This window comes from Myotis myotis, unplaced genomic scaffold (genome assembly GCF_014108235.1).
Source record: "Myotis myotis isolate mMyoMyo1 unplaced genomic scaffold, mMyoMyo1.p scaffold_m19_p_19, whole genome shotgun sequence".
Classification (NCBI taxonomy): Eukaryota; Metazoa; Chordata; class Mammalia; order Chiroptera; family Vespertilionidae; genus Myotis; species Myotis myotis.
This window is the reverse complement of record NW_023416323.1, coordinates 13,192,793-13,206,862: the sequence shown is the minus strand read 5'-3', so window position 1 is coordinate 13,206,862 and position 14,070 is coordinate 13,192,793. Positions and strand designations below refer to the sequence as shown.

Sequence of the window (14,070 nt, the reverse complement as noted above, 5' to 3'; positions counted from 1 at the left end):
AAACTTTTAATTTGCTACGTTAATTTTTAATGTGTTGTTAAATAAGGGATTTACTCTATTTATACTTAGGTATGCTTTAAATAAACCATTGCTAAGTGCTCTTGGCAGCTCTAGGTTTTTTATTCCTAGTATGGAGTAAAACCATGCAGCTCGGGGGTCTGACTATATGTTCAGCACTTATGGGTAAGTGGAGGCAAAGGTTATTTCCATTTTAGAATCTCTGTGTTAAACTGATGCCACTGTTGTTCTTCAGAGTTCAGGTGTTGGAGGTGAGCCAAAAAGCAGACACGTCGGCCCTCGATACTGTCCTTGTGAAGTTTATAGATGAAGGCAGGACTGGACCCATCCCCAGAGATCAGCTGCTGCATCTCCCAGAAAACTTCCAGGCTCTGCCCCCCCAAGCCATGGAGTTCATTGTTTGTAGAGTGAAACCTGCCGACAATGAAATTGAATGGAATCCAAAAGTGAGAGTTATTTCGGCTTTTTATAGTTTGCTGACTTTTAGAATATACTTAACACAGAATGTACACAGAATCGAGGTTTATTTGAATCACAGTTTTGAGGTTGGGTAAATGCTTCCTGTTCCTGAGCAGAGAAAGCACAGTCTGCGTGGTCCCTGCAGGTGTGGGCTGTGCTGACGGCCAGCCTGCAGAGACCCAGCTCTGAACAGGCACCCTGTTTGCCGGGGGCGGGTTGCCATCATTATCCTCAGCACTCACAGACTTAGAATTGGTGGGAAATGTGTGTCATGATAAAGTACATTGGCTATCAGCTTAAGGAGAAGAAACAGGGTAAGAACCTGCAAAATGGATACCCTTGTCAGAGGGGGCACAGGTGATGGCCACTTCCTGGAGTGACCAGGTAATTCGTTAGGGTTGGGAGGATGGACAAGGAAAGAGAGAGTTCAGCAAAGCTCTCAAAGGAAGGAACATTTGTGTGGGCCCTTTGGGAGGAGCACTAGGATGTCACCAAGTAGACCGGATGAGGCAGTGAGGCCAAGAAAACAGCATGGGCCAGGACAAGGGGCAGGGAAGAGTGGTCCCGGGTGGGCTCCCGCGGCCTCCCACCACCGGCTGCAGAGGCTCTCGCGCCTGGGAGAGGTTGCCAGACAGTCATCCCCAGAGCAGTGAGTCCTGTTCATAACTTCCCCTGGTTCTTCAGAGGAAGTTAAGTTTTGTATCCTCTGATTAGTAGGATATGAAATAAGCCATTGCAGTTGGCAAAGTAAAAACAGTTTGGGTTAAAAACAAAGTTACATGTTATCCAGGAGATACATAGGTGAATGCTTCCACCATACAGGGTGAACACACAGCCTTCCTTAGAGAGTTTAGTAAAATAGACTGTTATTTATTAAATAGCAGTCTTTTCCTTCGTGGAAAGTATTTGCTGATTGTCCACTGTGTGCTGGAGCCACATGTATTCTGGGGTGTGTAGCCATTAGCGAGAAAGTCATGGCAAACATTTGGTCTGTCAAGATGATCCACCACAAGTATTTCTTGAAGAGGAGCCTTCTCTAGAAATGGGGGCGACGTTCTCCTGTGCATGTCCTTTCAGACAATTACAAAGTTCAGTGGAGGTGGAAATAATCCAGTCACCACGAGCCAGCTCCCTCCCCGTCTGCTTTACTGGAGTCAACATGCGCCTGACAGGTGCTCAGACAGGTCTCATCTGCTGGGCCTCTCAGGTCCTGGTGCCGAGCAGCTCCGCGTGTGCCTGCCTCCCCTGCACCTGCAGGAACGCCTACTGCACTCTCACTGAGCTTTCCAGGAAATAAACATCCATACCTTAACGACAGGTTGATGGTTAACAGAGGAGGTGGGGACACATGTCCACGGTAGGAAGCACGCAGTATTAGGAGTCCAGAGGCGTGGACCTGTGAACTCAGCTTTAGCATCTGCCCTTTTGTTGTTGTTAATCTCACCTGAGGATATTTTTCCATTGATTTTTCAGAGAAAGTGGAAGGGAGTGAGGGAGGAGAAGAGGGGAGGGAGGGGAGAGAAAGAGAGACAGAGAGAGAGAGAGAGAGAGAGAGAGAGAGAGAGAGAGAGAGAGAGAGAGAGAGAAATATCGATGTGACAGAGACACATTGGTTGGCTGCCTCCTGCACACACCCCAACCAGGGCCAGGATCGAGCCTGCAACCCAAGTACATGCCCGTGATCAGGAATTGCAGGCCAACTATCCTCTAAGCCACACCCGCCAGGGCTCACACCTGCCGGTATTCAGCTCCACTGTTAGTCACTCTAGTCGATGAAAGGGACACACTGGCCTCCATAACCTACTCCTGGGATGGCTGTGAGCTCTAATGAAATGCATGGGAGTTTGTTGCAGAACCACATGGCATATACAGAACGAGGTCTTAAAGCTTCACATAAACCACTTCAGTGTGTTTTTCAGGTTACGAGGTACATTCATCATAAAGTTACTGGAAAATTGCATGATGCAAAAGTGGTATTTGCTTTAGGAAATACAGTTTGGATTGATCCAATGGTGAGTACGCGGTTTCCTTAAAAACAAACGTGTTTGAATGGGCTCTGAAATAGTCCACGTTATCCTAACCTGTTGCTTTGAGTAACTTTTGTCTCACATGAATGGAGGCTTATTTAGGACTCTGAATTAGGAGGAGTTTTTTTCATGTTATTTGGGTAATAATTTGATTGTGGAGTTTTTGTTTAAAGGAATCTTTTGCATTGTCTCCCAGTGCTAACAGGCATGTGTGTGAACACACACACACACACTCACACACACACACTCACACTCACACACACACTCACACACACACACTCACACACACTCACACTCACACACACACACACATACACACACACACACACAACTGAGACAAGCTTCATGAAACTGTCCTTACTATGTGACAGTCTCTAATGTTTACAGTTCTGCGTATTCCACTTTTTAAAAAAATATATTTTATTGATTTTCTACAGAGAGGAAGGGAGAGGGATAGAGAATTAGAAACATCGATGAGAGAGAAACAACGATCAGCCGCCTCCTGCACACCCCCCACTGGGGATGTGCCTGCAACCAAGGTACATGCCCTTAACTGGAATCAAACCTGGGACCTTTGAGTCCGCAAGCCGACGCTCTATCCACTGAGCCAAACTGGTCAGGGCCTATTCCACTTTTTTAAGTGTTGGTTGTGCACTGTTAGGTCGGTTTCACGGTCCTCTGTCCACACAGGTGGGGAGGCCTGGGTCAGTGACTGCCCTCCGTCTAGTTGTAAATGAGCTTAAAGTCCCGACCCGTGATTGGTAGTGCGGGGAGTTCCAGTCCGTGGGCTTTCAAAAATAGGTTTTATTATGTTCATAGTTTCTATCTCATTCATTCACTAAATATTGATAGAGTACCTACTGTGTGCTAGGTAGGACCTGTATGGGACACTTGAGTTTCATTTGTGAACAGAGACTCCTGTGCTGTGAGCTGATGTGGGGAGGGTGGTGACCGTGGGATGAGGCCATGTAAACAGGGTCTCAGTGCATCCCCTCTGAAGCGGGCATCATCTCCTCTCCCTGGCCCCAGGAGCTCTACTTTTCAAGTCAAAGTTTTCTCTATTACTGATTATTGATAAAATTTAAAGGAATTCATTTTTTAAAAATATATTTTATTGATTTTTTTACAGAGAAGAAGGGAGAGGGATAGAGAGTTAGAAACATCGATCAGCTGCCTCCTGCACACCCCCTACTGGGGATGTGCCGCAACCAAGGTACATGCCCTTGATGGGAATCGAACCTTGGACCCTTGAGTCCACAGGCCAACACTCTACCCATTGAGCCAAACCAGTTAGGGCTAAAGGAATTAATTTTGTAAAAACTTCTGCTGGAGGTTATTTTTGTAAGATTGGAAATGCCTTAAAACTTTAAAAGGAATTTGGATTGGGTATGAGATTTAAGAGTAAGAGGATAAATGATTTTTAGAAGTGAAGGTAGAGATTACTAGTTGATACTGTAATAGTCAATATTGTGGTTCTTTATTGGAGAAAAATGGAAACTTCATCAAGCAGCAATTTTTAAAGCTATAGCTAAGAGAATAAAACAAAAAAGAAGAACCCCTTCCCCACCTTTGGCAAATATGCTTAGGCAGCTCTAAAGTGTAGCAGTGGCCGGGGCACGCTGGGGGAGACAGACCACGCCTGCTGCCTTCTCCACTCGACCAGCTGGCTCTCCACTGTGGGAGAGGAACACCAGTCCCAGATGGGACACACCACACCCCCAGGGTCGCTAGGAAGGTGCCTCAGGCAGTGCCAGCACGCCATGAAAGGGATGCCCAGTCCTGGTGTGCATCTCCGACCAACAGGAATCATCTAATTTTGTGTCAATTGAAATGGGTGAGAATGTTTTGGTTGCAGAAGAGATAGTGGAGGAAACTGTCCAGAACACAGGACTCGGGGCTTTGGCGGAGAGCCTTTCTGGGCACCTGGAGACCAGGGTCTTCCTTGTGGAGAGAGGTCAAAGTACCGGAGCAAAAACAGAAAATCCTAGGACTGTTGTGGGTGGTTACAGCATCACAGATTGGTCTCGTCTGGGCTTCCATGCCAGGACCGGTCTTGCCCTGACCCAGAGCTGGTGGTGTTTGTGCGGTGTGGGACTGGGCTCTGGAAGATTCCCGTGGGACTCAGTTATGAAATGATCGGCTGTGAGCTCTCTGTGCCTGTCCCTCCAGAGGGCAGGCTCTCTCTGCCTGTCCCTTGACTCAGAGGGCAGACAACACACCCAGCCCAAGCTTTTAATCTATTTTATGTCTGTCTTTCATTATTCTTTAATCCTGAAAGCGCCTCCTAGCTTACTCGAACCGGTTCAAGTCTCCCCCTCCGTGCAGCACGCAGAGAGGAGACCCACAGCCCCAGCATTCCCGCCATACAAGTTATTAAATCTCTTTTTGCCTCAGTTTTCTTATCTATGAAATGGAGCTAAAAATACGAAGATAATTGTGAATGCCCAAATTAAAATGAAATACATGACAATATAAAAAAAAAAAAGAAATGATAGCTGTGAGTGGAGGCCCTTGCACACGGAGGCATGTGCCCCAGGGCATCACTCCTTACAGAGCTGGATCGAGAGGCCGCGTGCGCGTGCTTGTGATTCATTTAAAGTTCAAAGTTTGATTCTGCAAATGTATTTTTTTCTTTGATTCAAGGTGCACGTTACAAAACTTTTAAATTTGAAAACTTCTGTCATTGATTACAATGTTCGAGCTGAAATTTTGTCAATGGGAATGGGCATTGATAATCCAGAACATATAGAACAACTGAAAAAATTGTACGAAGGAGCTAAAATACACACTGTTGAAGAAAGCCGAAGCCAAACACTGTAAGTGGATTTTTGTCTCTCTTTTGGGAGAGCTGTTTTGTGGAAATCTAACTTACAAGCGTTACAGACATTTTTTGAAAGTAGACAGTTTAATGAGTTTCCCTGTTTTTTTTTTTTGTTTAAATATATTTTATTGATTTTTTAGAGAGGAAGGGAGAGAGATAGAGAGCCAGAAACATCGATGAGAGAGAAACATCGATCAGCTGCCTCCTGCACATGTCCCACCAGGGATGTGCCCGCAACCCAAGTACATGCCCTTGACCGGAATCGAACCCGGGACCTTTCAGTCCGCAGGCCGACGCTCTATCCACCGAGCCAAACCGGTCTCGGCGAGTTTCCCTGTTTTTATCACTCAGCTTCAGTAGTTACTTTTGGGAATCTTGTTTTAACCAGACCTCAGCCTTCACTTTTGTTTTTGTGGAGTGATAAAACGGATCCCAGATGTATTATTTCACTGTGTGCCTCTTATGGAATGAGTTTTTATTAGCTGTTTACTGACAGCACAGACAGAAAAGTGCACGTGTTGTAAATGTCGTTTGGTAGGTTTTCTGAGCAAGAAACCATCCCCAGATCAGAAACAGGACGTGACTCAGACCAGCTCCTCCCAGGGCAGCACTGGGTTTGTCCTCTGAGCGGAAGCATGCAGTGTGTCTCTCTTAAGTCTAACTCTTTAGCACAACATTATTTGTGAAACTCATTCATGTTGTGCATGTAGCTGTCGGCCTGACATTCCCATTGCTGAATTATATCCCATTGTGTGAATGTACCATAATTACCCATTCTACTGTTGATGGGAGACACGTCCAGTGCTGGGCTACGTCGGGTGGTACTTTAACCATTCTCCTGCCTGTGTTTTGGTGCACTTATGAATGTATTTCTGATAGAATAGAATTGCTGAGTCAAGCTAGAGCTACTGCCCCACAGTTTCCACATTGGTTGCACCAGTCTGTACTTCTCCCAGCAGTGTGAGGGACTCGCAACGCCCAAAGCGGGAGGATGATAGTGTGTGTTGCCAAAGGACTCAAATCAAGAACTCCTTCCAACCAGATGAAAATTGCAGACACCTGTAGAAAACTGAGCAAAAAACTTGAAACTTCACAGTGTCCAGATAATTAATTGTCTAATGACTAATACATGAAAAGATTCTTTTTTTAAAAATATATTTTATTGATTTTTTACAGAGAGGAAGGGAGAGGGATAGAGAGTTAGAAACATCGATGAGAGAGAAACATCGATCAGCTGCCTCCTGCACAACTCCTACTGGGGATGTGCCCGCAACCAAGGTACATGCCCTTGACTGGAATCGAACCCGAGACCCTTTAGTCCGCAGGCCGACACTCTATCCACTGAGCCAAACCGGTCAGGGCGAAAAGATTCTTAAACTCATTAGCCATCAGGGAAATGCAGATTAAAAATACAGTGCAGTCATACCACTACATATTCTCCAGAAATGAAAGAAAATACCGTGTTGGCAAGGATGTGGAACAAAAGGCTTTTAAAAACTTGACTGGTGTGCTATTATTACATCTAACAAAATTATTAGTAAATATTCCATTGTATGGATAGACCACCCTTTGTGTATCTATTAATGTTCGTGGACGAATGGCTGTATGAATCGTGCTGCTGAGAACATGCTTAGGGATATCTGTTCACACCCCTGCTTTCGGTTCTTGGGAATATTCCCAGAAGTGGACTTGCTGGATCATGGGGTAATTCTGTGTTTGATTTTTTGAACTGCCAGTGTTTTCCACGGCAGCTGCACCACTTTACATTCCCACTAGCAGTGCACGAAAATTCCCACTTTCTCCACAGCCTCGCCTAGAAATCAGCCTGAGGTCACGTTCAAGGTCGTCTCAGGACTTTTCTGAGCATGCGTCTTGCCTCAGCACGTGTGTGGCTTTCTGCACCCTTCCCTGACCCCCACAATGTGCTGCTGCTAAATGTCCTAGTTTCCCAGTGAGTCTCACCCAGTTTCTCCTCTGGGCCTTCAGTGGTCTGTTATGGGTTTCCATGCCTAGTCCCTGCCCCGGGCATCTGTGGTGTCAGCTTTTCCAACCTGCCCACTGCTTTCCTGCCTGTGTGCCAAGATGTGTGAAACAAACAGGCATAGTGCCTGAGTCCCTCGGTGTCTCCCCAGACACCTCAGCATGGCCTGCAGAGAGTTTGCAAGGGGCCCTGCTCTGCGCCCTCTGGTTTGAGGGGGAACAGGAATAAGCTGCTGCCACAAGCCCGCCAGGCCCTGGGTGTGGGGCAGAGACAAGTGGACACCACAGAGCCTGCCTCCCTTTTCGAAGCTGGCTGCTTCCTGACTGGGCTTTGTTGGCTGCTGTAAACCGTTCACTTTCCAGAGCTCCTGCACAGTCGGTTCAGGCAGCTTCCGGTGGTCCTCACAGTGTTCCTACCAAATGCACACTGCATTTGTGCTAGTGGAGGAGAATTGCACACCTGCGGCCGTGAACACAGGTAGAGAGAGGTGTAGAGGGCCGCGAGTCTGCAGAAGCCCCCCTGGGAAAGCGCAGTTACAGGAGCTGGGTAGGGATACTGTGGTAGTAACGTGGTCAGAGCCAGGAGAATGCTCCATTCCTACAGCAGATTGAGAAAGAGGATGGACTCGGGCCTGGAGATGGGGAGGCCGTAGGGCTTAGTGATCAACAGGCAGGGGAGCGAGACTCTGACCCTGAGCCCGGGGACTGAGGACAGTGGCAGGTTGGTGGCTACAGGACGTTTTCCAGGGGCAGCTGGCCCGTTGGAGAGGAGGAGACACCGCGTTGCTTTTGGACCTGTTCCGTGTCACGAGGTTGAAAGTATGAGACTAGAACGCAGGAAGCCCTGGGGAAGGCTCTGGGCTCCAGGGTGGAGGAGAGTTGAAACTTGGTGAGTGTGTGAGGAGGAAGGGACACCCCACAGCTGAGGGTCTAATGAAGGAGGTAGAGCTGTGGTTGAGGAAGAGGGTGAGCGATGCAGGGCCGGTGCTGCACCCCTGAGAGCGGGCGAGGCCTGAGGAGGGTCCCGGTGGGTGGACATGGGCACTGCTCTCCGCTGTTTGGGCAGTGCCCTGCCGCAGGCTTCATGCATGTCAGTCAAGTCCCCTGGAGACACACGCACATCCCTACCCCAAAGGTGGGCGTGTGTACACGGGTATACACAGGTGTACACGTGGTGCGTAGGTTTGCTCCTTTAGCCTTGACTTCTCAAAGGATGCACACAAAATGCATTTCGTAGTCGCCACGAGGAGGGAGTTTGAGTGGCTGGGCAATAGGGTGGAGAGTCACTGTGTAGACTTTTTTATTTATTAAACCACATGAATGTGGTTACCTGCTCAAAAAACCAAAAGAGAAACACAATTTAAAAAACTTGAGAGAAAGTGGGCCGCCCTCTAATCTCTGGTTTTATTAAGTACAATAAAGTAAGGGGCAGGAAAGTGAATTCAGTAGGTTTCCTCTGTTTAAACCCACCCATGTGTGTATGTGTGAGAGAGAGAGAGATAGAAAGATCAGATACTTGCTTTTATATGCAAAGACTTTCTAGAAGCAGACCCAAGCTTGTCAGAGGAGCTGAGGGATGGGGTGGGGGTGGGGAGAGATGGCTTTTACTCTGCCCTTTTATCCTCCTTAAAGTGGGGGGCAGTATGTTATTCTCCAGTTGAATGACTGGACAAGGAACTTACTTCGGCAAATGAGTTGCTGTATTTACCTGATAATATGTATCAGTCATCTGCTCTGTGCTTGATGCCAGGCCCACAGAGTGAGCAGAGCTGGCTGCCCTGGGGCGTCCGTAAAGGGTAAAGGAGCCGTAAGCTCAGCATGCGTGTGGCTCGCGGGAGTGGGCACAGCATGGCCATTGGTCGCCTGCCTGCCCTCTGGCTGGGAAGTCCCTGCAGGGCCAGGTTTCGCCTGTCTCCTCGGGTTAACGTCGCCTGTTCTGTCCAGGGAGCCGTCGTCTACAGAAGAGGCCGCCTGTCTGCAGAGCACACGGCCGGAGGACGGGGCTTCGGAAGGAGGTGCCGACTGCGGAACGAACTCAGGAAACCGGAAGCATGGTTGGTTCCTTAAAGGGTGGTTAATACAACCGCTCTGAGAGGTGTTCCGCTGTGCAGGCTCTCCACTTCAGATGGGTTAGAGAGGGGATTGCCCAGCTTCCTAGTTTTGACAATTTGGCTTCCAGTAGTTTTTTTGGTAACTTTTTCACTTTTTATTGTTTGAGGTATAATGTTCATTCAGTAAAGTGCACACCGCTCATGAGATATTTTTACACAAGAACGTGTCCAGAACCCCGACGTCTCCCTTAGACACTTCCCTGTCTGGAGCCTTACCCAGTAACCACTGTTCTGACTTCTGTCGCCATCAGTTTTGCTGAAGCACATAGTATACACTCTTGTGGCTTCTTCATTCAGCGTATGTCTGCGAAATTCATCTAGATAAGTGTGCAGCAGTGCATTTTTTATTGCTGAGATTTTTCTCTGCTGTGAATATACCACAGTTTATCAGTTCACCTATTGATGGATGATGTTTTTTTTTAATAATTCTTTATTGTTGGAAGTATTACATATGTCCCCCTTTTTCCCCCGTTGACTCCCTCCAGCCCCCCCCTGCTCCCCCCCCCCAGGCCCTCACTGCCCCATTGCCTGTGTTGTTTTCAGTTTTTTATTATTGTTATTCAAGCTGCTATGGACAGTCTTTGGATGGAAGCTTCAAATAATTTAGATGGAGAAGTTTCGTAGCTTTGTTTTAGAAAGTGTTATGCTTAGTATTGTTCCGTGAGTGTCCTGCCTACTGCTGTGGAAGTCACCTTAGCGGGTCCGAGCAGGTGAAGACAGCGGAGGAGCCTGAACACGTGTGTCCTGCAGCCACCGACTGTAATGTGGGTGCTTTTCAGAGAGTAACCTTAGTTTCCCAGTTGTTTAATTGTACTATTTGTCAAAGCCTGTTTTCATTAGTTTTACTAAGTGCTGTGCATTTTAGTTTTTCCTAATTATTCCTTGCAAGTGTACACTTAGGTTACTGTGGAACTTAGGCTCTTAGGGAGCTCTTCCTCGGCTAAACGTTGCATAAAATGCAGAATAAGTGCATATGCGTTTACATGATGGCGTTGCATATAAGTAACCTGTGGGGAAATGTGACCTTTTGTACAGAAGCTTCACCTGGAAACACTGGAGATGCTTCCGTGAACAGAACTACGGAGCCCCTGCAAAGGTATGGCCGCCCCGCCCGAGGTCCGCTCTCCGTCCTCACCTGGCAAGTGGTGGTGAGATAGATGTCAGCCCTTTTCTTTCCCTCCAGCTTCCACCCACCAATAAAATGGTTCCAAAAAGACGATGTGGTCATATTGAAGATAAGAATAAGGAATGTAAAAGATTACAAGTGCAAATATTTTAGAGATAGAGTCATTTTCAGGTAGGTCTATGTAAATCTTATAAAGTAAAATAGAAATAATCCTCAACATTTTAAAAAACTGACTCTTTTCTTTTTGTAAACCTAGCGCCTGGGTAGGAGAAAAATTTTACTTGGCTGATTTGGAGTTGCAGGCCAACATAATAAAGGACGATTGCAAATGCATAATTAAAAATGAGGAACCTATAATCACTCTTGCAAAAGAGAGAAGGGAATCTTGGTGTAGCTTACTCAGACAGAAGGTGAGTTGAAATGAACTGGCTGGTCTTAACAGCCTGAGCGTGTTTTATTTTCTCACTTAATGTGAACTGTTTTATTGTACAGAATCCTAATGTGGCTTTCGATTTTGATCACTGGGAAGAATGTGAAGAGGAGAGCCATTTCTCCAAGGGTAAGAGGGGATGTCCCCGTCCCTAGAGAGAGGGTAGGTCCTGAGTGCCATGGGGTGGACATAGTCACCCAGCTGATCTTGGGAAAGTGTGGCCTTCGGGGAAGTGGGTGATTCCTGTAAAGCCCTTAGGAATCAGTTTTCTTCCTGTGGTTGATCTTGATGCTACATGTTCCAGCTTGAGGAGCTATCCATTCTTGGTTATAAACATACCTTTATTATGATGATGATGATTAAATATATTTTTATTGATTTCAAGAAGGAAGGGAGAGGAAGAGAGAAATAGAAACATCAATGATGAGAGGGAATCATTGATTGGCTGCCTCCTGCATGTTGGACCAAGCCCGCAACCCAAGCATGTGCCCTTGACCAGAATCGAACCTGGGGCCCTTCCGTCCGCAGGCCGACGCTCTATCCACTGAGCCAAACCGGCTAGGGCAACATACCTTCTTATAACACTTTTACAGGTAGTTTTCCTAGGAGAAAATTTTATTTATAAGCAAGCGATTTTTACCTGCTCATTTCCTGCCTAAAATAATGAAATTATAAAATAAGTTGTATAATAGATAGAGGTAGAGCCCAAGAGACTTTTTCTACATTGACCAAAATAATGGGAGGGGAAAAGATTTGCCAATTAGTTAACATATGTTTTGAACTAATATCTGACTCTTTTAGTTGTAACATCTAGAAACCTGTCCTGCAAAGTGGCAGAGGTGATGGAGAGCAGTGACCAGACTTCGGAGGATGAGGAGACCGAGAGCGACTGAGCGTGTGGGCCGGATCCTGAGGCGGACAGGGGGTCGCCGCGTGACTGGACGCTAGAGAACAGCAGTCACGTTCACACCTTTTTATTACGAGGGGTCATCTGGTGGCACCGGGATTGGTAATGGTGAGAAATTCTGAATCTATTTAAAAATGGGCTGAGGCCTGGTCCTGGTAGCTCAGTTGGTTAGAGCGTCGCCCCTATATGCCAAGGTTGTGGGTTCGATCCCCAGTCAGGGCACATACAAGAGTCAACCAATGAATGCATAAATAAGTGGAACAACAAATCGATGTTTCTCTCTCAAGTTAATAAAAAAATAAAAATGTTAAAAAAGGGCTGAAGAGGAGACTGTGAAGGAGGGTGGAAACGGAGACAAGAAGTGCTGGTCTAACAGCCCGGCTTCCCGCTGACCTGCTCATTGCGTCATTGCGTCATGCGAAGCCCATCTGACATACCCCAGTTGAATGACAAAGAGCGCCCGGCTTTCGGATAATGAACTGTACTATCTGGAGCTCGTCTATTTGTATTTTTCATTTAAAACTACGTTTGGCGCATTCCTAAAAACATCTTGTGCATATAAGTTGAAGTTTCTGTCTCATAAATCCATACTTGGCAGTGCTTAACAGCGCCTTTCGGCCATGAGTTAGTTGGGATTCAAACTTGTAGTAACACCTCTGGTGTCCTTAAGATATTGATCGCTACTCCGGGCAAGTTTACTTCGTATAAAGTTATTTCAAGGATAAAAATGGGGTGGCCTGAGTCATACCAGCCAGACCCAAGGCTCTCTGGAGGTAAGCTACTGCTTCTGCAGGACCCTCTGAACCTGCAGAGTCCTGGGCCAGTGAGGCAAAGGTTCCCCTTCAGTGGAAACGGAAAAGGACCTGTGGGGTGCCTGCAGGTAATCCTCAGGACACCTGGGTGTGATGACGCCTAACAACATTCATGACCCCGTTCTGGGGCTGTGGCACCAGGTTCACAAGACAGTTGGGAGGAGTGTGTACTGTCACTACCCCTTAAATGTGGCGCCCAGAGCCTGACTGTTCATGTGAATTGGAAAAGGTAGAAAGAGCCACTGGGAAATGTAAGCGCTGTGCACATCTTCATTCAGCGTGAGGGCAGCCGCGCCCAGAGGTGGAGAAGCGGCTCTAGAACACAGCTGTGCGACTTGCCCCAAGGTCTTTGTTCTTTTTCACACCAGAAAGCACAGATGCTCAGGTGCGTGGGTCTCCCAGGTAGAAGCACTGTGTGAAAGAGGTAAACTGTCGCCAGGCTGTCCCGTGGGCAGGTTTGGGTCACACTGGCTCAGTTTCCTCATCTGTAAAACAAGGCCTGTTTACCACGCTGCCCCTCCTCAGGAGGTGCCCAGAGCACTGCTGCTGCTCAGGGCCTCTGCTGTGGGAGGCGGCTCTGAGCAGGAGGTCAGACCACCGCCCTGGCAGGAGGACACGGTGCGCAGCCTGGACTGCGGCTGGAGCACATCCCTGCTGCTGCCCTGGCTCCCACAGCTAAATCAGGCGGGCTTTTCGGGAAATAGGAAGCTCGGTCTTTGCTGGCAAAGGTTTTGACTGCAGAGCTCTCCTAAGTCCTCATGAGGTGTCAGTGTCTGTAGGCACAGCCTTCGCTCCGGCTGCAGGAGGCCTTGGGGTTGGCGGCCAGCCCAGCCTCCTGAGCTGCACTGGCTTTCCCTGGGCTTGTCAGCCACCTACAGTTTATGCTCAGTGTACTCGGTCTCTTAAACATAGCAAATAGCAAGTCCTAGAGCTGCACAAATGTGTTTCCCATGTACGAATGCTGGGGGGCCCTGCTGTCAAGACGGAATGCTCACTCACTGTGGTTCACAAACAGCTAAATGAAAGTACAGGGGAGGCCCTGGCCGGGTGGCTCTGTTGGTTGGAGTGTCGTCCTATATACCAAAAGGTTGTGGGTTCAATTCCCGGTCAGGGCACATACTTAGCAGATTTGATCCCCATTCGGGGCACTTGCAGGAGGCAGCTAATTGATGGTTCTCTCTCACATCCATGTTTCTCTCTCTCCTTTCCTCTCTGAAATCAATGAGAAAAGGAAACAAAACATGTCCTCTGGTGAGGATTAAAAAAACAATTACAGGGGAAGAGGGCTCTACCTGAAACTAACCCTCATTTCTTTTTCCGGACATTTATATTTACTGTTTGAAGATCTAAATGACGTTTTGCAGGACAGGACACTGACT

The 14,070-nt window shown here is 47.4% G+C and overlaps 1 protein-coding gene across 1 annotated transcript in view; it reads left to right on the top strand.

Moving 5' to 3' along the window:
* The window catches only part of TDRD12 (tudor domain containing 12), a 91,838-nt gene extending 78,123 nt beyond the window's left edge, over positions 1–13,715 (top strand). The window contains exons 25-33 of the mRNA XM_036346898.1: positions 254–464; positions 2,397–2,489; positions 5,148–5,320; positions 9,250–9,359; positions 10,452–10,512; positions 10,600–10,713; positions 10,799–10,952; positions 11,035–11,101; positions 11,774–13,715. Coding sequence (XP_036202791.1) covers positions 254–464; positions 2,397–2,489; positions 5,148–5,320; positions 9,250–9,359; positions 10,452–10,512; positions 10,600–10,713; positions 10,799–10,952; positions 11,035–11,101; positions 11,774–11,865 — 1,075 coding nt within the window. The 3' untranslated portion in view covers positions 11,866–13,715. The remainder of the gene's footprint in view (positions 1–253; positions 465–2,396; positions 2,490–5,147; positions 5,321–9,249; positions 9,360–10,451; positions 10,513–10,599; positions 10,714–10,798; positions 10,953–11,034; positions 11,102–11,773) is intronic.
* Positions 13,716–14,070: the final 355 nt, after the last annotated feature.